The sequence below is a fragment of the Oncorhynchus clarkii genome, unplaced genomic scaffold, assembly GCF_045791955.1.
Source record: "Oncorhynchus clarkii lewisi isolate Uvic-CL-2024 unplaced genomic scaffold, UVic_Ocla_1.0 unplaced_contig_6317_pilon_pilon, whole genome shotgun sequence".
Lineage (NCBI taxonomy): Eukaryota > Metazoa > Chordata > Actinopteri > Salmoniformes > Salmonidae > Oncorhynchus > Oncorhynchus clarkii.
In genome coordinates this window covers 1-22,500 of record NW_027257941.1, presented here as the reverse complement: position 1 = coordinate 22,500, position 22,500 = coordinate 1, and the positions used below count along the sequence as shown (strand labels likewise).

At 46.1% G+C, this 22,500-nt stretch overlaps 1 protein-coding gene across 3 annotated transcripts in view; it reads left to right on the top strand.

Annotated features, from left to right (window-relative positions):
• LOC139394127 (RNA-binding motif, single-stranded-interacting protein 3-like) overlaps positions 1-21,264 on the top strand; it is a 143,883-nt gene extending 122,619 nt beyond the window's left edge. For all 3 annotated transcript variants that reach the window (XM_071142161.1, XM_071142159.1, XM_071142160.1), the window contains exons 5-8: positions 137-294; positions 6,022-6,101; positions 19,214-19,320; positions 21,217-21,264. In XM_071142161.1, the coding sequence (XP_070998262.1) occupies positions 137-294; positions 6,022-6,101; positions 19,214-19,320; positions 21,217-21,264 (393 nt within the window). The remainder of the gene's footprint in view (positions 1-136; positions 295-6,021; positions 6,102-19,213; positions 19,321-21,216) is intronic.
• Positions 21,265-22,500: the final 1,236 nt, after the last annotated feature.

Genomic DNA, 22,500 nt, shown 5'->3' with positions numbered 1-22,500 from the left:
CCCTCTCTGTCCCTCCCTCCCTCCCTCCCTCCCTCCCTCCCTCCCTCCCTCCCTCCCTCCCTCCCTCCCTCCCTCCCTCCCTCCCTCTCCCCCTCTCCCCCTCCCTCTCTACCCCTCTTCCCCCCCCACCACACAGCAACAGGAACAGGATCCCACTAACCTGTACGTTTCCAACCTGCCTGTGTCCATGGATGAGCAGGAGCTGGAGAACATGCTGAAATCGTTCGGTCACGTCATCTCAACACGGGTACTACGGGACGCCACCGGGGTCAGCAGAGGAGTCGGCTTCGCCAGGTACACACACACACACACACACACCACACACCACACACCACACGCACACGCACACGCACACACACACCACACACCACACACCACACACACACACACACACACACTCGCGCGCACACACACACACACATATAGACGTTGAAACATACACACACACACACCACACACACACACACACACACACACACACACACACACACACACACACACACACACACACACACACACACACACACACACACACACACACACACACACACACACACACACGCGCGCGCGCGCGCACACACACGCGCACACACACACACACACACATATAGACGTTGAAACATACACACACACACACACACACACACACACACACACACACACACACACACCACACACACCCACACACCACACACACAACACACACACACCACACACACACACCACACACACACTGTTCTGATTTGAAATATGCACCGAACTTGAATTTCCACAAATCCCGTTGGCATCAAATGATAACGTGTGCGTTCTCATCTGAGTCTGTATGAGGCCCCCGGAGTGAATTTAGAGTCTCTTCTTCTTGTTCCTGGGACCTTAGTCCTCCTGAGTGTCCCCCCTGAGTGTCCCCTAATGGAGAGGCCTTCTCAGTTACCTCTGTACAGTACAGGCAGGGGTGGAAAAAGTCCTCAATTGTCCTACTTGAGTAAAAGTAAAGATACCTTAATAGAAAATGACTCAGGTAAAAGTGAAAGTCACCCAGTAAAATACTACTTGACTAGAAGTCTAAAAGTACTTGGTTTTAAATATACTTAAGTATCAAAAGTAAATGTAATTGCTACAATATTCTTAGGTATCAAATGTAAAAGTAACTGGGCTGAATCATGTACAATGTACTTTTCCTGGTCTGGCCTCTGTATTCAGGATCAGTGGCTGGACAGAATGACTAGTGAAAGACTTCTCTAGGATCACCCTCTGACTCCCTGACAGAATGACTAGTGAAAGACCTCTCTAGGATCACCCTCTGACTCCCTGACAGAATGACTAGAGACAGACTTCTCTAGGATCACCCTCTGACTCCCTGACAGAATGACTAGAGACAGACTTCTCTAGGATCACCCTCTGACTCCCTGACAGAATGACTAGAGACAGACTTCTCTAGGATCACCCTATGACTCCCTGACAGAATGACTGTTACGGATACAGTTATCCTGTGTGTGTATCCTGTGTGTGTGTTTCTTTTCTCTCATTCTCCCCTCACAGGTGAAAATCATCACTCCCCAATCAGTCAACAATCAACCCATCAATCAGAAGACACACCTCCTCCTGTTTCCTACCCTATCACAGTTCCTTCCCCATGGTTTAAAAACCCCATCATTTGTTTGTTTCAGTAGCTCAATCTTTGTAATGCCATGTTGGTAGATAGCTGTTCTTGGTAGATTTCAGGAGAGCTCAATCTCTTTATAATGCCATGTTGGTAGATAGCTGTTCTTGGTAGATTTCAGGAGAGCTCAATCTCTTTATAATGCCAAGTTGGTAGATCGCTGTTCTTTGTAGATTTCAGGAGAGCTCAATCTCTTTATAATGCCAAGTTGGTAGATCGCTGTTCTTTGTAGATTTCAGGAGAGCTCAATCTCTTTATAATGCCAAGTTGGTAGATCGCTGTTCTTTGTAGATTTCAGGAGAGCTCAATCTCTTTATAATGCCAAGTTGGTAGATCGCTGTTCTTTGTAGATTTCAGGAGAGCTCAATCTCTTTATAATGCCATGTTTGTAGACCTCTGTTTTGCACGCGCTCTCTGTGCATTAATTAACCTCTCTTTTGTTTGAGCACCTCCATAGCACTTTGTCATCTCCTGTGAGTATTGTTTTGGTTATGGTGTTTGTTTGTTGCTGGTGGGAAAAGGGGAAACCAAGACAAGTCGCCCATGGGCATACACTACCCGTAGGTAAACTTAGTTAAAAACACTAGTTAGAACTGGGTGGACCACCCACTGTATTTTTGGTTAGTTAGTTAGCTGTTGTTGAAATAGGCTAGTCTAGCTTAGGGGTGTTTTTGGTTAGTTAGTTAGCTGTTGTTAAAGTAGGCTAGTCTAGCTTAGGGGTGTTTTTGGTTAGTTAGTTAGCTGTTGTTAAAGTAGGCTAGTCTAGCTTAGGGGTGTGTTTGCATATTTGTTTCTTTCCTTGGGTCCAGCTCAGCCCCTTTTCCTGCTCCCCCCCCATTACCGTGTGTTTTACAATAAACCCTGAGTTTGACGGTATTATTTCAGCTGTCCTGGTTATTACGTTCACACTTTTACTTTGTCACAATTATAATTTACATGAGTTATGTTACGCGTCTCATTACCATCCCCCCTAGACTGTCGGGCCAAAAAGGGATTCGTAACAATGACTAGAGACAGACTTCTCTAGGATCACCCTCTGACTCCCTGACAGAATGACTTCTCTAGGATCACCCTCTGACTCCCTGACAGAATGACTTCTTTAGGATCACCCTCTGACTCCCTGACAGAATGACTTCTCTAGGATCACCCTCTGACTCCCTGACAGAATGACTTCTCTAGGATCACCCTCTGACTCCCTGACAGAATGACTTCTTTAGGATCACCCTCTGACTCCCTGACAGAATGACTAGAGACAGACTTCTCTAGGATCACCCTCTGACTCCCTGACAGAATGACTTCTCTAGGATCACCCTCTGACTCCCTGACAGAATGACTTCTCTAGGATCACCCTCTGACACCCTGACAGAATGACTTCTCTAGGATCACCCTCTGACTCCCTGACAGAATGACTTCTCTAGGATCACTCTCTGACTCCCTGACAGAATGACTTAGGATCACCCTCTGACTCCCTGTGCCAAGCTCAGCTGAAAATTAGCCCTTCAGACATGATTGGGTGAACAGAGATGAACGGGGCCTCATAGAGGAGCAGCGTTGTAGAGCAGAGACTAGAGCAGAGACTAGAGCAGAGACTAGAGCAGAGACTAGAGCAGAGACTAGAGCAGAGACTAGAGCAGAGACTAGAGCAGAGACTAGAGCAGAGACTAGAGCAGAGCAGAGAGTAGAGCAGAGAGTAGAGCAGAGAGTAGAGCAGAGAGTATAGCAGAGAGCAGAGAGTATAGCAGAGAGCAGAGAGTAGAGCAGAGAGCAGAGAGCAGAAAGCAGAGAGTAGAGTAGAGCAGAGCAGAGAGCAGAGCAGAGAGCAGAGTAGAGAGTAGAGCAGAGAGTAGAGAGCAGATCAGAGAGCAGATCAGAGCGCAGATCAGAGCGCAGATCAGAGAGCAGATCAGAGAGCAGAGCGTAGAGCAGAGAGCAGAGAGTAGAGCAAAGAGAGCAGATCAGAGAGCAGATCAGAGAGCAGAGAGCAGATCAGAGAGCGTAGAGCAGAGAGTATAGCAGAGAGTAGAGAGTAGAGAGTAGAGCAGAGAGCAGAGAGTAGAGCAGATCAGAGAACAGTAAGCAGAGAGCAGATCAGAGAGCAGAGAGTAGAGCAGAGAGCATATCAGAGAGAAGAGAGCAGAGAGTAGAGCAGAGAGCAGAGAGCAGATCAGAGAGCAGCGAGTAGAGCAGCGAGCAGAGTAGAGCAGAGCAGAGAGCAGAGCAGAGAGTAGAGCAGAGAGTAGAGCAGAGAGCAGAGAGCAGATCAGAGAGCAGATCAGAGAGCAGATCAGAGAGTAGAGCAGATCAGAGAGTAGAGCAGATCAGAGAGCAGAGAGTAGAGCAGAGAGCAGAGAGTAGAGCAGATCAGAGAACAGTAAGCAGAGAGCAGAGAGTAGAGCAGAGAGTAGAGCAGAGAGTAGAGCAGAGAGTAGAGCAGAGAGCAGAGAGCAGATCAGAGAGCAGATCAGAGAGTAGAGAGTAGAGTAGAGCAGAGAGCAGAGAGTAGAGCAGATCAGAGAACAGTAAGCAGAGAGCAGAGCAGAGAGTAGAGCAGAGAGCAGAGCAGAGAGTAGAGCAGAGAGCAGAGAGCAGAGCAGAGAGCAGCGAGTAGAGCAGAGAGCAGAGCAGAGAGTGTAGAGCAGAGCAGAGAGTGTAGAGCAGAGAGCAGATCAGAGAGCAGAGAGCAGAGAGTAGAGCAGAGAGTAGAGCAGAGAGTAGAGCAGATCAGAGAGTAGTGAGCAGAGAGCAGATCAGAGAGTAGAGCAGAGAGTAGAGAGTAGAGCAGAGGGAAGTGCAGAGAACAGATCAGAGAGCAGCGAGCAGAGCGTAGAGCAGAGAGCATATCAGAGATAAGAGAGCAGAGAGTAGAGCAGAGAGCAGATCAGAGAGCAGGGATTAGAGCAGAGAGCATATCAGCGAGCAGAGAGCATATCAGCGAGCAGAGAGTAGAGCAGATCAGAGAGCAGATCAGAGAGCAGAGAGTAGAGCAGAGATCAGAGAGTAGATCAGAGAGCAGATCAGAGAGCAGATCAGGGAGCAGAGAGTAGATCAGAGAGCAGACGTCAGAGAGCAGAGAGTAGATCAGAGAGCAGATATTAGAGAGTAGAGCAGAGTAGATCAGAGAGCAGATATTAGAGATAAGAGAGCAGAGAGTAGAGCAGAGAGCAGATCAGAGAGCAGGGATTAGAGCAGAGAGCATATCAGCGAGCAGAGAGTAGAGCAGAGAGGAGAGCGGAGAGCAGATCAGAGAGCAGAGAGCAGAGAGTAGATCAGAGAGCAGATATTAGAGAGTAGAGCAGAGAGTAGATCAGAGAGCAGATATTAGAGAGTAGAGCAGAGAGCAGATCAGAGAGCAAAGAGCAGAGAGTAGAGCAGAGAGCAGATCAGAGAGCAGAGAGTAGAGCAGATAGCAGATCAGAGAGTAGAGCAGATAGCAGAGAGTAGAGCAGATAGCAGAGAGTAGAGAGTAGAGAGCAGAGAGTAGAGAGCAGAGAGTAGAGAGCAGAGAGCAGAGAGTAGAGAGCAGAGAGCAGAGAGCAGAGAGCAGAGAGCAGAGAGCAGAGAGCAGAGAGCAGAGAGCAGAGAGCAGAGAGCAGAGAGCAGAGAGCAGAGAGCAGAGAGCAGAGAGTAGAGAGTAGATCAGAGAGCAGAGAGCTCTTGCCTGTGGCAACAGGTCACAAATCTTGCTGCTGTGATGGTACACTGTGGTATTTCACCCAGTAGATAATGGAGTTTATCAAAATTGGATTTGTTTTCGAATTCTTTGTGGATCTGTGTAATCTGAGGGAAATATGTCTCTCTAATATGGTCATACAATGGGCAGGAGGTTAGGAAGTGCAGCTCAGTTTCCACCTCATTTTGTGGGCAGTGAGCACATAGCCTGTCTTCTCTTGAGAGCCATGTCTGCCTACGGCGGCCTTTCTCAATAGCAAGGCTATGCTCACTGAGTCTGTACATAGTCAAAGCTTTCCTTAATTTTGTGTCAGTCACAGTGGTCAGGTATTCTGCCGCTGTGTACTCTCTGTTTTAGGGCCAAATAGCATTCTAGTTTGCTGTTTTTTTGTTAATACTTTCCAACGTGTCAAGTAATTATCTTTTTGTTTTCTCATCATGATCTCTCTCTGTCCCTCTCTCTGCCCCCCCACCCAACTCCCCCTCTCTGCCCCGCCCCCCCTCTCTGCCCCCCCCCCCCTCTGCCCCCCCTTTCTCTGCCCCCCTCTCTCTGTCCCTCTCTCTGTCCCCCCCTCCGCTCCCCCCTCCACACCCCCCGCCCTGCCCCCCCCCCCCCCCCTCTGCCCCCCCCTTTCTCTGCCCCCCCCCCCCCCCTTCTCTACCCCCCATCCCACCCCCCCCACCCCTCTCAGGATGGAGTCAACAGAGAAGTGTGATGTGGTGATTCAACATTTCAACGGAAAGTTTCTGAAGACTCCTCCAGGCGTACCAGGTATGAGGAACAGCTACTCTTGTCTTTTCTGGGGGTGTTGAGTTCAAAGTGCTTCGATTTGTATCTTAAAGGCCAAGTGTAGTTCAAAAAATGTAATTTTTCCTGTTTTGTGTATATATATTTCCACACTGAGGTTGGAATGATACTGTGAAATAGTGAAAACGATGATAATGCCCTTTTAAGTGTAAGAGCTGTTTGAAAAAAAACAACCTGAAATTTCAGCCTGTTTTGGTGGGATGGAGTTTTGGCCTGCCTGGTGACATCACCAGGCGATACATTATGGAATAGACCAATAAGAAAGAGAGTTCTAAACCTCTCTGCCAATAACAGCTCGTTTTCAGCCCCCACCCCAGACAGTCCTAGCGGGAATTCTTGTTTGAGAAATTGATTTTTGCTAAGAAGCTATTTCTGTTTCTTTTTGACCATTTTAGTTTAAAACAATCACAGTAAAGTACTTAATTCTTACCCAGAAAATGATATTAAGATTAAAACAGGTGCATTGGACCTTTTAATATCAGCTCTGAGAAACCTGTTCTGTGTGTCCTGAAAGTACCTCGGGATGATTTTACAAGTGTGTCAATAAATCCCAAAGAAACTGAGTCTCTGACATCCCCTAAACCCAACAAGCTATCCCCTTCCCTATAAACACAGCCGTAAACGCCCCAGGCGGAACCCCTGTTTACACACAGGCACATAGCTGTCCTAACCTGTCAGCCTGGGGTCCTCATGCCTCCGTGATGGTTCCTGTCTGGCTCAAGCTGAGCTCAGTTTCCTACTGCGCGGTGTCTGATGGCACTCCTCTCGCCATGGGCTGTCCTTCTGGCTCAGAGCCTCCAGGTTTTATTCTGAACCACAGGAGGAGGGAGAGGATAGAGAGAGAGATTAGGGGATAGAGAGGAAGAGAGAGAGAGAGAGAGATGAGGGGATAGAGAGGAAGATAGAGAGAGAGATGAGGGATAGAAGGGAAGACAGAGAGAGATGAGGGGATAGAGAGAGAGATGAGGGATAGAGAGGAATATAGAGAGAGATGAGGGGATAGAGAGAGAGATGAGGGGATAGAGATGAGGGTGGGAGGGAGGGACGGAGAGCAGTAGATTGTCGAGCGGTCTCTGATCTAGAGATATGATTTGTGAGGTGTATCTGTGTGGCAGACAGGAAGACAGGTGCATGATGGATCACTCCATCTATCTTTGTCTGATACTCCCGGGACACCGCCAGCCTCCTTCGGCACCGTACGTGTGTGTGCGCACGTACGTGCACCTCAGTTCCAGTGAAGTGATAGTGTGTGTAGCCTATGGATTGTCAGGTGTAACTGATCGTAGCCTATGGATTGTCAGGTGTAACTGATCGTAGCCTATGGATTGTCAGGTGTAACTGATCGTAGCCTATGGATTGGAAGGTGTAACTGATCGTAGCCTATGGATTGGAAGGTGTAACTGATCGTAGCCTATGGATTGGAAGGTGTAACTGATCGTAGCCTATGGATTGGAAGGTGTAACTGATCGTAGCCCATGGATTGGAAGGTGTAACTGATCGTAGCCCATGGATTGGAAGGTGTAACTGATGGTCGCCGTTTGGACTCGGCCAGCAGGCCGTCCTCATACAGACTCGTAACCAGACTCAATGAGACGGGGATGTAGGAAACCTGTACGATTAGCCACAGTCAGTGGAGTAACATGTGACTATACTGAACAGAGAAGTACTACAGTACAGTAGGGTCTGCTTCCCAAATGGAACACTATTCCCTATAGGCTCTGGTAGAAGATACAGTAGGGTCTGGATCCCCTATTCCCTATGGGCTCTGGTAGAAGATACAGTAGGGTCTGCATCCCAAATGGAACACTATTCCCTAGGGGCTCTGGTAGAAGATACAGTAGGGTCTGGATCCCAAATGGAACACTATTCCCTATGGGCTCTGGTAGAAGATACAGTAGGGTCTGGATCCCCTATTCCCTATGGGCTCTGGTAGAAGATACAGTAGGGTCTGGATCCCAAATGGCACACTATTCCCTATGGGCTCTGGTAGAAGATACAGTAGAGTCTGGATCCCAAATGGAACACTATTCCCTATGGGCTCTGGTAGAAGATACAGTAGGGTCTGGATCCCCTATTCCCTATGGGCTCTGGTAGAAGATACAGTAGAGTCTGGATCCCAAATGGCACACTATTCCCTATGGGCTCTGGTAGAAGATACAGTAGAGTCTGGATCCCAAATGGAACAATATTCCCTATGGGCTCTGGTAGAAGATACAGTAGGGTCTGGATCCCTTATTCCCTATGGGCTCTGGTAGAAGATACAGTAGGGTCTGGAACACTATTCCCTATGGGCTCTGGTAGAAGATACAGTAGGGTCTGGTAATCATGTAAAGTATGTTTGGATAGGTGTAATCGTGTAAAGTATGTTTGGATAGGTGTAATCAACCAATGTAAAGTATGTTTAGATAGGTGATAGGTGTAATCATATAAAGTATGTGCACTACTCTTGACCAGAGCCCTATTCCCTATATTGTGCACTACTCTTGACCAGAGCCCTATTCCCTATATTGTGCACTACTCTTGACCAGAGCCCTATTCCCTATATTGTGCACTACTCTTGACCAGAGCCCTATTCCCTATATTGTGCACTACTCTTGACCAGAGCCTTATTCCCTATATTGTGCACTACTCTTGACCAGAGCCCTATTCCCTATATTGTGCACTACTCTTGACCAGAGCCCTATTCCCTATATCGTGCACTACTCTTGACCAGAGCCCTATTCCCTATATTGTGCACTACTATAGACTAGAACCCTATTCCCTATACCGTGCACTACTCTTGACCAGAGCCCTATTCCCTATATCGTGCACTACTCTTGACCAGAGCCCTACTCCCTATATAGTGCACTACTCTTGACCAGAGCCCTATTCCCTATATAGTGCACTACTCTTGACCAGAGGTCTATGGGGAATATTTGGGACTCAATTGCTTGTCTTCAGCATTGCATGGTGGTCTTTTACCAAAGTGGCTTGTTCCATTATTCTCCTCAGAGGTGATTTAGTTCTATTATGACAGAGGTGATTTAGTTATATCATGACAGAGATGATTTAGTTATACTATGAGAGAGATGATTTAGCTCTATGATGACAGAGATGATTTAGTTATACTATGAGAGAGGTGATTTAGTTCTATGATGACAGAGATGATTTAATTATATTATGACAGAGGTGATTTAGTTCTATGATGACAGAGATGATTTAGTTATACTATGAGAGAGATGATTTAGCTCTATGATGACAGAGATGATTTAGTTATACTATGAGAGAGATGATTTAGCTCTATGATGACAGAGATGATTTAATTATATTATGACAGAGGTGATTTAGTTATATTATGACAGAGGTGATTTAGTTATATCATGACATAGGTGATTTAGCTCTGTTATGACAGAGGTGATTTAGTTCTATTGTGACAGAAGTGATTTAGTTCAATTATGGCAGAGGTGATTTAGTTCAATTATGACAGAGGTGATTTAGTTCAATTATGACAGAGGTGATTTAGTTATATCATGACAGAGGTGATTTAGTTCTGTTGTGACAGAGGTGATTTAGTTATATCATGACAGAGGTGATTTAGCTCTATTATGACAGAGGTGATTTAGTTCTATTTTGACAGAGGTGATTTAGCTCTATTATGACAGAGGTGATTTAGTTCTATTTTGACAGAGGTGATTTAGCTCTAATATGACAGAGACAATCTAGTTCTATTTTGACAGAAGTGATTTAGTTCAATTATGACAGAGGTGATTTAGTTCAATTATGACAGAGGTGATTTAGTTATATCATGACAGAGGTGATTTAGTTCTGTTGTGACAGAGGTGATTTAGTTCAATTATGACAGAGGTGATTTAGTTCAATTATGACAGAGATGATTTAGTTCTATCATGACAGAGGTGATTTAGTTCTATCATGACAGAGGTGATTTAGTTATATCATGACAGAGGTGATTTAGTTATATCATGACAGAGGTGATTTAGTTCAATTATGACAGAGGTGATTTAGTTCTATCATGACAGAGGTGATTTAGTTATATCATGACAGAGGTGATTTAGTTCTATTTTGACAGAGGTGATTTAGCTCTAATATGACAGAGGTGATTTAGTTCAATTATGACAGAGATGATTTAGTTCTACTATGACAGAGACAATCTAGTTCTATTTTGACAGAGGTGATTTAGTTCAATTATGACAGAGGTGATTTAGTTCTATTATGACAGAGGTGATTTAGTTCTATTATGACAGAGGTGATTTAGTTCTATTATGACAGAGACAATATAGTTCTATTTTGACAGAGGTGATTTAGTTCAATTATGACAGAGGTGATTTAGTTCAATTTTGACAGAGGTGATTTAGTTATATCATGACAGAGGTGATTTAGTTATATCATGACAGAGGTGATTTAGTTCTATTGTGACAGAGGTGATTTAGTTATATTGTGACAGAGGTGATTTAGTTATATCATGACAGAGGTGATTTAGTTATATCATGACAGAGGTGATTTAGTTATATCATGACAGAGGTGATTTAGCTCTATTATGACAGAGGTGATTTAGTTCTATTTTGACAGAGGTGATTTAGCTCTATTATGACAGAGGTGATTTAGTTCTATTTTGACAGAGGTGATTTAGCTCTAATATGACAGAGGTGATTTAGTTCAATTATGACAGAGATTATTTAGTTCTACTATGACAGAGACAATCTAGTTATATTTTGACAGAGGTGATTTAGTTCAATTATGACAGAGGTGATTTAGTTCAATTATGAGAGGTGATTTAGTTCAATTATGACAGAGGAGATTTAGTTCAATTATGACAGAGGTGATTTAGTTCAATTATGACAGAGGTGATTTAGTTCTATTGTGACAGAGGTGATTTAGTTCTATTGTGACAGAGGTGATTTAGTTCTATTGTGACAGAGGTGATTTAGTTCAATTATGACAGAGGTGATTTAGTTATATCATGACAGAGACAATCTAGTTCTATTGTGACAGAGGTGATTTAGTTATATCATGACAGAGGTGATTTAGTTCTATTTTGACAGAGGTGATTTAGCTCTAATATGACAGAGGTGATTTAGTTCAATTATGACAGAGATGATTTAGTTCTACTATGACAGAGACAATCTAGTTCTATTGTGACAGAGGTGATTTAGTTATATCATGACAGAGGTGATTTAGTTCTATTTTGACAGAGGTGATTTAGCTCTAATATGACAGAGGTGATTTAGTTCAATTATGACAGAGATGATTTAGTTCTATTATGACAGAGATGAAATCCCAGAAGGCTGTGTGTGGGTGCGAGCGTTCATTTGTGCGTGTGATACCTATTATACCCCGGTTCCAGCCCTGTCAACTCAGAGAGAGGACAAGGATTCAGTCTTTCACAGCCTCCAGTGGCGTGCGTGGATGTGTGGGGTGACCCGTCAAATTGGGATCCTCTCTACTCTCTAAGGCTGGTAAAAATGGGGAAATCAAGCTGCCAGAAAGAGGTTAACTACAACCCACAGGGTTTGTTCGCTGCTATAGACACACTCAGAGGGAATACCCCCAGCTAAGATCTGTTCTGTTCATTTATATCTCCCTTGTTTATCTGCTGTTTATCCATTAGTTTGGGCTTTCCACTGGATTTGACAGAGGGGTTTCAGACATCATCTCTGTGGTTGACTAGGAGGCCTTCCTCTCTGATACCCTGTAGACAGTTGGCTGGGATGGTTTCTAGTTAGCAGACCAGAGGTGGTACTGGGGTTGACTAGGAGGCTACAGTATGGGGATCCTTCCTCTCTGATACCCTGTAGACAGTTGGCTGGGATGGTTTCTAGTCAGACCAGAGGTGGTACTGGGGTTGACTAGGAGGTTACAGTATGGGGATCCTTCCTCTCTGACACCCTTTAGACAGGTGGCTGGGATGGTTTCTAGTTAACAGACCAGAGGTGGTACTGGGGTTGACTAGGAGGCCTTCCTCTCTGATACCCTGTAGACAGTTGGCTGGGATGGTTTCTAGTTAGCAGACCAGAGGTGGTACTGGGGTTGACTAGGAGGCCTTCCTCTCTGATACCCTGTAGACAGTTGGCTGGGATGGTTTCTAGTCAGACCAGAGGTGGTACTGGGGTTGACTAGGAGGCTACAGTATGGGGATCCTTCCTCTCTGATACCCTGTAGACAGTTGGCTGGGATGGTTTCTAGTTAGCAGACCAGAGGTGGTACTGGGGTTGACTCGGAGGCTACAGTATGGGGATCCTTCCTCTCTGATACCCTGTAGACAGTTGCTGGGATGGTTTCTAGTCAGACCAGAGGTGGTACTGGGGTTGACTAGGAGTCCTTCCTCTCTGATACCCTGTAGACAGTTGGCTGGGATGGTTTCTAGTTAGCAGACCAGAGGTGGTACTGGGGTTGACTAGGAGGCTACAGTATGGGGATCCTTCCTCTCTGATACCCTGTAGACAGTTGGCTGGGATGGTTTCTAGTTAGCAGACCAGAGGTAGTACTGGGGTTTACTAGGAGGCTACAGTATGGGGATCCTTCCTCTCTGATACCCTGTAGACAGTTGGCTGGGATGGTTTCTAGTTAGCAGACCAGAGGTGGTACTGGGGTTGACTAGGAGGCTACAGTATGGGGATCCTTCCTCTCTGATACCCTTTAGACAGTTGGCTGGGATAGTTTCTAGTCAGACCAGAGGTGGTACTGGGGTTGACTAGGAGGCCTTCCTCTCTGTTACCCTTTAGACAGTTGGCTGGGATGGTTTCTAGTTAGCAGACCAGAGGTGGTACTGGGGTTGACTAGGAGTCCTTCCTCTCTGATACCCTGTAGACAGTTGGCTGGGATGGTTTCTAGTTAGCAGACCAGAGGTGGTACTGGGGTTGACTAGGAGTCCTTCCTCTCTGTTACCCTGTAGACAGTTGGCTGGGATGGTTTCTAGTCAGACCAGAGGTGGTACTGGGGTTGACTAGGAGTGCTTCCTCTCTGATACCCTGTAGACAGTTGGCTGGGATGGTTTCTAGTTAGCAGACCAGAGGTGGTACTGGGGTTGACTAGGAGTCCTTCCTCTCTGATACCCTGAAGACAGTTGGCTGGGATGGTTTCTAGTTAGCAGACCAGAGGTGGTACTGGGGTTGACTAGGAGGCCTTCCTCTCTGATACCCTGTAGACAGTTGGCTGGGATGGTTTCTAGTCAGACCAGAGGTGGTACTGGGGTTGACTAGGAGGCCTTCCTCTCTGATACCCTGTAGACAGTTGGCTGGGATGGTTTCTAGTTAGCAGACCAGAGGTGGTACTGGGGTTGACTAGGAGGCCTTCCTCTCTGATACCCTGTAGACAGTTGGCTGGGATGGTTTCTAGTCAGACCAGAGGTGGTACTGGGGTTGACTAGGAGGCCTTCCTCTCTGATACCCTGTAGACAGTTGGCTGGGATGGATTCTAGTTAGCAGACCAGAGGTGGTACTGGGGTTGACTAGGAGGCTACAGTATGGGGATCCTTCCTCTCTGATACCCTGTAGACAGTTGGCTGGGATTGTTTCTAGTCAGACCAGAGGTGGTACTGGGGTTGACTAGGAGTCCTTCCTCTCTGATACCCTGTAGACAGTTGGCTGGGATGATTTCTAGTTAGTAGACCAGAGGTGGTACTGGGGTTGACTAGGAGGCTACAGTATGGGGATCCTTCCTCTCTGATACCCTGTAGACAGTTGGCTGGGATGGTTTCTAGTCAGACCAGGTGGTACTGGGTTTTTACAGCTGTAATACATGGTACCGCTCTCTCACTCTAACCCTGTCATGTTACTGTCCACTTCACTTCCTGTGTGTCCTGTTTTAACAATGACTTCACTTGTCTGTCTGTCTGGGGTGAGGAGAGGTTGTCTGTCTGTCTGGGGTGATGAGAGGTTGTCTGTCTGTCTGTCAGGTGAGGAGAGGTCTGTCTGTCTGTCTGTCTGTCTGAGGAGAGAAGAGGTTGTGTGTCTGTCTGGGGTGAGGAGAGGTTGTCTGTCTGTCTGTCTGTCTGGGGTGAGGAGAGGTTGTCTGTCTGTCTGGGGTGAGGAGAGGTTGTCTGTCTGTCTGTCTTGGGTGAGGAGAGGTTGTCTGTCTGTCTGTTTGGGGTGAGGAGAGGTTGTCTGTCTGTCTGTCTGTCTGGGGTGAGGAGAGGTTGTCTGTCTGTCTGGGGTGAGGAGAGGTTGTCTGTCTGTCTGGGGTGAGGAGAGGTTGTCTGTCTGTCTGGGGTGAGGAGAGGTCTGTCTGTCTGTCTGGGGTGAGGAGAGGTTGTCTGTCTGTCTGGGGTGAGGAGAGGTTGTCTGTCTGTCTGGGGTGAGGAGAGGTTGTCTGTCTGTCTGTCTGGGGTGAGGAGAGGTTGTCTGTCTGTCTGTCTGGGGTGAGGAGAGGTTGTCTGTATGTCTGTCTGGGGTGAGGTGAGGTTGTCTGTCTGTCTGTCTTGGGTGAGGAGAGGTTGTCTGTCTGTCTGTTTGGGGTGAGGAGAGGTTGTCTGTCTGTCTGTCTGTCTGGGGTGAGGAGAGGTTGTCTGTCTGTCTGGGGTGAGGAGAGGTTGTCTGTCTGTCTGGGGTGAGGAGAGGTTGTCTGTCTGTCTGGGGTGAGGAGAGGTTGTCTGTCTGTCTGGGGTGAGGAGAGGTTGTCTGTCTGTCTGTCTGGGGTGAGGAGAGGTTATCTGTCTGTCTGGGGTGAGGTGAGGTTGTCTGTATGTCTGTCTGGAGTGAAGAGAGGGTGTCTGTCTGTCTGGGGTGAGGAGAGGTTGTCTGTCTGTCTGGGGTGAGGAGAGGTTGTCTTTCTGTCTGTCTGTCTGGGGTGAGGAGAGGTTGTCTGTCTGTTCCCTATGTAGTGCACTACTTTGACCAGAGCATGTCAGCAATAGCTTTCCATTTGGGACGCAGAATAATTTATTTATATTTTATTTAACTAATCAGTTAAGAACAAGATCTTATTGTCAATGACGGCCTAGGAACAGTGGGTTAACTGCCTGTTCAGGGGCAGAACGACAGATTTTTTACCTTGTCAGCTCAGGGGATTCGATCTTGCAACCTTTCGGTTACTATTCCAACGCACTAGGCTACCCTGCCGCCCCAGGCAACAGAGACAGGACTTCCCCTCCGGGTTCATTAGGGTTAGGCTTCACGTATCTCTCTAAGAGGAGAGTGCTTTAACGACAACAACTGGTTGTAACAAAAACATTTATGAACGTGAGGCCACGTTTAGAGCAGAATAGGACTTGACTCTTCTTCACCCCAGAGACACAGTTCCCTGGTGCCACGTCAGAGTGATAATTACATGTATTTCAGCTGTTGCTGATTTCATCAAGTGTTTATTAAAGTGTGTTGAGCTGTAGAATGATTGATGTGTCTCCGTGACAACACAAACAAAGGCCTAGCTCAGATCCACATCATCGCAGAGGCACGGGAGATAACATTATAATGAGAAAATGGTTGAAGGGAAATTATCTTTTAATACTGAACTATCTGATGGAAAGTATTTTATTTGTTAATAACCTGCTGTGTTCCCTCCACCGATGGGAGACAGAGAGAGACAACAAAATAACCTAGGTCACGTCCCCAATGGTACCATGTTCACTATAGAGGGACCTATTGGGCCTTGTTCCCTATAGAGGGACCTATTGGGCCCTTTTCCTTATAGAGGGACCCATTGGGCCCTGTTCCACCCTGTTTCCTATAGAGGGACCCATTGGGCTCTGTTCCCTATAGAGGGACCCATTGGGCCCTGTCCCTTATAGAGGGACCCACTGGGCCCTGTTCACTATAGAGGAACCTATTGGGCCCTGTTCACTATAGAGGGACCCATTGGGCCCTGTTCACTATAGAGGGACCTATTGGGCTCTACTCCACCCTGTTCACTATAGAGGGACCTATTGGGCCCTGTTCCCTATAGAGGGACCCATTGGGCCATGTTCCCTATAGAGGGACCTATTGGGCCAGGTTCAATATAGAGGGACCCATTGGGCCCTGTTCCCTACAGTGGGACCCATTGGGCTCTACTCCACCCTGTTCCTTATAGAGGGACCCATTGGGCTCTACTCCACCCTGTTCCCTATAGAGGGACCCATTAGGCTCTACTCCACCCTGTTCCCTACAGTGGGACCCATTGGGCTCTACCCCACCCTGTTCCCTATAGAGGGACCCATTGGGCTCTACTCCACCCTGTTCCCTATAGAGGGACCCATTGGGCTCTACTCCACCCTGTTCCCTATAGAAGGACCCATTGGGCCCTGTTCCCTATAGAAGGACCCATTGGGCCCTGTTCCCTATAGAAGGACCCATTGGGCCCTGTTCCCTATAAAGGGACCCATTGGGCTCTACTCCACCCTGTTCCCTATAGAGAGACCCATTGGGCTCTACTCCACCCTGTTCCCTATAGAAGGCCCCATTGGGCTCTGCTCCAAAGTATCACACTGTAAAGGGAACAGTGTTCCATCTCAGATTTTCACTCCATTATTTTTCAATATCTTAATATGCCTTTGAAAGAGTCACACGTCGCCCACTACTATAGAGACATGATGAACACCCACTACTATAGAGACATGAAGATCACCCACTACTATAGAGACATGAAGATCACCCACTACTATAGAGACAACATGAAGAACACCCACTACTATAGAGACATGAAGAACACCCACTACTATAGAGACATGAAGATCACCCACTACTATAGAGACATGATGAACACCCACTACTATAGAGACAACATGAAGAACACCCACTACTATAGAGACAACATGAAGAACACCCACTACTATAGAGACATGAAGATCACCCACTACTATAGAGACATGAAGATCACCCACTACTATAGAGACATGAAGAACACCCACTACTATAGAGACATGAAGAACACCCACTACTATAGAGACAACATGAAGATCACCCACTACTATAGAGACATGAAGAACACCCACTACTATAGAGACAACATGATGATCACCCACTACTATAGAGACATGAAGATCACCCACTACTATAGAGACATGAAGATCACCCACTACTATAGAGACAACATGAAGATCACCCACTACTATAGAGACATGAAGATCACCCACTACTATAGAGACAACATGAAGAACACCCACTACTATAGAGACATGAAGATCACCCACTACTATAGAGACATGAAGAACACCCACTACTATAGAGACATGAAGATCACCCACTACTATAGAGACATGAAGAACACCCACTACTATAGAGACAACATGAAGATCACCCACTACTATAGAGACATGAAGATCACCCACTACTATAGAGACAACATGAAGAACACCCACTACTATACTATAACCCTGACGTGTCCTGGGAGTATAATCAGGAGGATATTACTGGGCACCCTGCTCCATCCAGACCCCATTAGACCCCATCAGTGCCAAGCAGCAGCAACAACCAATCAGACTAACAGAAATCCACAGAGAAGTGATACGACAAGGTCAATTTTAAACCTACAGGAAGTGACTAGTCTAAGCTGATTATGTTTCTGTTTCTATTCCCAGTGCTGCTTCCTTCCTGTTTCCTCCCGCTGGTCTCCATGGAGATCCCATGTCAAACAGTTGGCTGTATTTACCTAAACAAACCAATAACAGTGTGGAGAGCAAACTCCACAGTTAATCCTGGACAGATTTTAATTCCTGATAAACGGAAAATAAACACCATGAATGTATTCCCAAATGACACCCCGTTCTCTATTTAGTGCACTACTTTAGACCAGGAAACATAGAGTAGTGCACTACTTTAGACCAGGACACATAGGGTAGTGCACTACTTTAGACCAGGACACATAGAGTAGTGCACTACTTTAGACCAGGACACGCAGAGTAGTGCACTACTTTAGACCAGGACACATAGAGTAGTGCACTACTTTAGACCAGGACACATAGAATAGTGCACTACTTTAGACCAGGACACATAGAGTAGTGCACTACTTTAGACCAGGACACATAGAGTAGTGCACTACTTTAGACCAGGACACATAGAGTAGTGCACTTTGCGGTTGCTAGTCCAATGCTCTAACCACTAGGCTACCCTGCCGCCCCAAGAATCCCCGAATCTAGGGGATTCGATCTTACAACCTTTCGGTTACTAGTCCAACGCTCTAACCACTAGGCTACCCTGCCACCCCAAGAATCCCCGAATCTAGGGGATTCGATCTTACAACCTTTCGGTTACTAGTCCAACGCTCTAACCACTAGGCTACCCTGCCACCCCAAGAATCCCCGAATTTAGGGGATTCGATCTTGCAACCTTTCGGTTACTAGTCCAACGCTCTAACCACTAGGCTACCCTGCCGCCCCAAGAATCCCCGAATCTAGGGGACTCGATCTTACAACCTTTCGGTTACTAGTCCAACGCTCTAACCACTAGGCTACCCTGCCGCCCCAAGAATCCCCGAATCTAGGGGATTCGATCTTGCAACCTTTCGGTTACTAGTCCAATGCTCTAACCACTAGGCTACCCTGCCGAATAAGGCTGTGACGTAACAACATGTGTTGACAGGGAAGGGGTCTGAATACTTTCCAAACACACTACACATTACGGTTCAGGAGTCATCTCTGCTTCCTAAAGGTCAGAGGTCATAAGATGAGCTATTGTGAGAAAGGTCACACAGTCTTTTTTTCCATCCACATTTTCTCTTTTCAGTCTTTATCCCGAAAGTTTGTTTGTCCTTTATATAGAAAATGAAAAACGTCAAATTAATAGAGTTGAATAAATTATTTGCTGTTGGAGCCTGGGGGTCAGGCTGTGTTAATTATGCTAAGGTTTGTTAGTTATACACTCTCAGGTTCTGTGCTTTGGTTAGGTTGATTTAAAGTCAGGGTTGGGTTGTTTCGATGTCAGGTTTGGGTTGTTATTAAATGGCTCACCGTTTACCTGACATGAACGAGAAGACTGGCTTCAGATGGTCATGTGGATGGAGAACCCATGGCCAGGGTTGAACGATTGCTGATGTTTTAGAGGGAGCTGGGGAACCAACCCTTTCATTCTTCTCATATTGTACACTAGATGACTGGCTTTTAACTATTTCTCTCTCTCTCTCTCTCTCTCTCTCCCATCTCTCTCTCTCTCTCTCTCTCTCACACACAGCTCCTGTAGAACCCCTACTCTGTAAGTTTGCAGATGGAGGACAGAAGAAGAGGCTGAACCAGAACAAGTACCCCCAAAACGGACAACCATGGACCAGAGATGGAGAGGTGAGATGCAACTGTCCTCATGCAAGCCCCATCCCCCCCTCCCTGCCCTCCCCCTCGCCTCCTTCAACTAGGATGATGTGGTCAGAGAGACGTCATAAATTCCTGAGGATCTCCTCATTGGACACACAGTATAGAGAGAGTCAATTTGCATAGAGAACAAAGCAATTCCTTCCACCTCACAGAACTTGAGGTACGAACAAATTTCATGTTCCAGAGAAAGTATAAAAGATGGGTGAAGAATCCAGCTACGAACTGGTCCGTTTGTTACAACTTGGGGAAGCTCATGGGAGACGGTGTGGCCACATTACCATAACTCTGTTTATATAATAGCCTCAGATATGAGGTTTACATCTAATTGTTGTGTAATATGTTTTTGGACTGTTTAATGAAGGAAAACTCAAAAAGGGGATTGGATTTGAACTAAATCAGAGGACCGCCCCTTAGCCCAGTTAGGGTCAGGCCTCCTGGACCGCTCCTTAGCCCAGTTAGGGTCAGGCCTCCTGGACCGCTCCTTAGCCCAGTTAGGGTCAGACATCCTGGACAGCCCCTGAGCCCAGTTAGGGTCAGACATCCTGGGATCGCCCCTGAGCCCAGTTTGGGTCAGACATCCTGGACCGCCCCTGAGCCCAGTTAGGGTCAGACATCCTGGACCGCCCCTGAGCCCAGTTAGGGTCAGACATCCTAGACCGCCCCTGAGCCCAGTTAGGGTCAGGCGTCCTGGACCACCCCTGAGCCCAGTTAGGGTCAGACATCCTGGACCGCCCCTGAGCCCAGTTAGGGTCAGGCGTCCTGGGACAGCCCCTGAGCCCAGTTAGGGTCAGGCGTCCTGGGACAGCCCTTTTCTGCCATTCCGAATAAAACCCAACTTTGAGAAATTATCAGCAGACCATGTTTCTCTCCATTAGGAGGGGGACAAAGGTTGTAGACCATTGCTGAATCTTTTAACCATACCACGTGGTTAAACTCTTAGAATATCGATACCGACAGAATAAGAACAAGTCTTTGATATTAATTACTAGTCTGCAGCTAGGAATTCGGTATCATTGAACGCGAAGAACGACAACCGCCGAAACATGCATTCTATAACGAAATGAATGAATGTCACTCTGAACAATCCACTCTAACCACAACCGAGAGAGAGAGAGAGGGAGAGAGACGGACAATTCTACAAAATAAATACTTTTCACCAGCGATCAAGACGACACACTGAGCTTAAATATATATATTGATTGCAATTGTTCCCGAATGAGTGAGCGTTCATGTGTAAGTGATTAGCATTTTAATTGTTATAATTAACTCTGTAGGGACTTCTTAGTCGACCACCCATTGCCCCTTTGTCTAACAAGCCGCCATGCCGGTTCCGCCCACTAGGGGCACATTCTATCACTTCATGTAACCACATTTACTGTTTGTTTATGCATTTCTGTGAATTACTTATTTAGTAATAAATAAATGATTTAAGACAATTGATGTATGGATGACTCATAGTGAAGACTGGGTTCGTGCAGATAACCAACAATTTACGATGTTTGGAATGAGACTAACGTGAGGTAAAATAAATGAATCATTAGTCAGAAGACTATTGATCAGATATGAAAATATCTGAAAGGTTAAATTGGGAAATTATAACTTTGTAATCTGAATACCTTCCTTGGTGCCCCAACTTCCTAGTTAATTACAGTTACATGATTAATCAGTTGATCACATAATACTAATTACAGAGAATCTTTGATAAAAACGACGTCTTCAATTTAATGATTGTAAAGACACGACCTTGTCATAACCTTATCATAACCATACCATAACCGTATCATAACCTTATCATAACCTTATCATAACCATATCATAACCGTATCATAACCTTATCATAACCATATTCATATTCTTTCCTTTCAGAGTGGCATGACGTTGACATATGACCCCACTGCAATGCATAATGGGTAAGAACTTACTGTTGTTTTAACTTGTTTCTTCTTCATGTTTTGAAATGCTCCTGGTTCCTTAACAACCCCCCCCTGAAAACATGCACACTATTCACACGCCAGTGTCCTCCTTATTCACTCTGTCACAATGAGCCCAGTCTAAACAGGAAGTGGATCTCTGTGTCAGTTACACTTTCATCTGATCAGCGTTCTGTTCCCATGCTGAATGAGATGTGCTTGGTTTAAGGGAAATCAAATCCCTCTGTTAGTCTGTATAAACCTGGTCCTGTGTCCCAAATGGCACCCAATCATTTTATAGTACACTACATTTGACTAAGGGCCCATAGGGAATAGGGTGCCATTTGGGACAGAACCCAGCCCTGTTTTCCTGCCTGGCTGCCAGCAGAACTGCCTGTCTGACTGTGATCCACAATACCTCCTGGGAATCTCTCTCTCTCTCTCTCTCCCAATCCATTTGACTCTGACTCTCTGTCTCTCTCTCTCTCTCTCTCTCTCTCTCTCTCTCTCTCTCTCTCTGTCTCTCCCTCTCTCGCTCTCTCCCTCTCCCAATCCATTTGTCTCTCTCTCTGGTTCTCTCTGTCTCTCTCTCTCTCTCTCTCTCTCTCTCTCTCTCTCTCTCTCTCTCTCTCTCTCTCTCTCTCACAATCCATGTGTCTCTCTCTCTCTCTCTCTCTCACTCCCAATCCATTTGTCTCTCTCTCTCTCTCTCTATCTCTGGTTCTCTCTGGTTCTCTCTCTATCTCTCTCTCTCTCTCTCTCTCCCTCTCTCCCTCTCCCAATCCATTTGTCTCTCTCTCTGTCTCTCTCTCTCTATCTCTCTTTATCTCTCTCTGTCTCTCTCTCTCTATCTCTCTTTATCTCTCTTTATCTCTCTCTCTCTCTCACTCTCTCTTGCTGTCAGGTGTTTATTTAATTCTGTATTGTCCTAAACCTTCTGCAAGGTTATAAAACAGAGTTCCAGAGAGACTATTAAATTAGTCTGAAACGCTAATTCCACTAATTAGAGGAGAAGACAGCGAAGGATGGAGTGTAGGAGCAGAGACAGGGAGGGGATGGGGGTGAGGTCAGGAGGAGGACAGCGAGAGAAAACAGAAACTTGAAAAGGAGGAAATAATTGATTACAGTTGGTTTTCTACAAGCTGGTGGTTTTGGGTTCGATGCGGAACTGATTTTATTGGAGATGTTTACTACATCACAGCCTCTCTCAGACTCACTCGTTTATCAGGGTGACAGCACA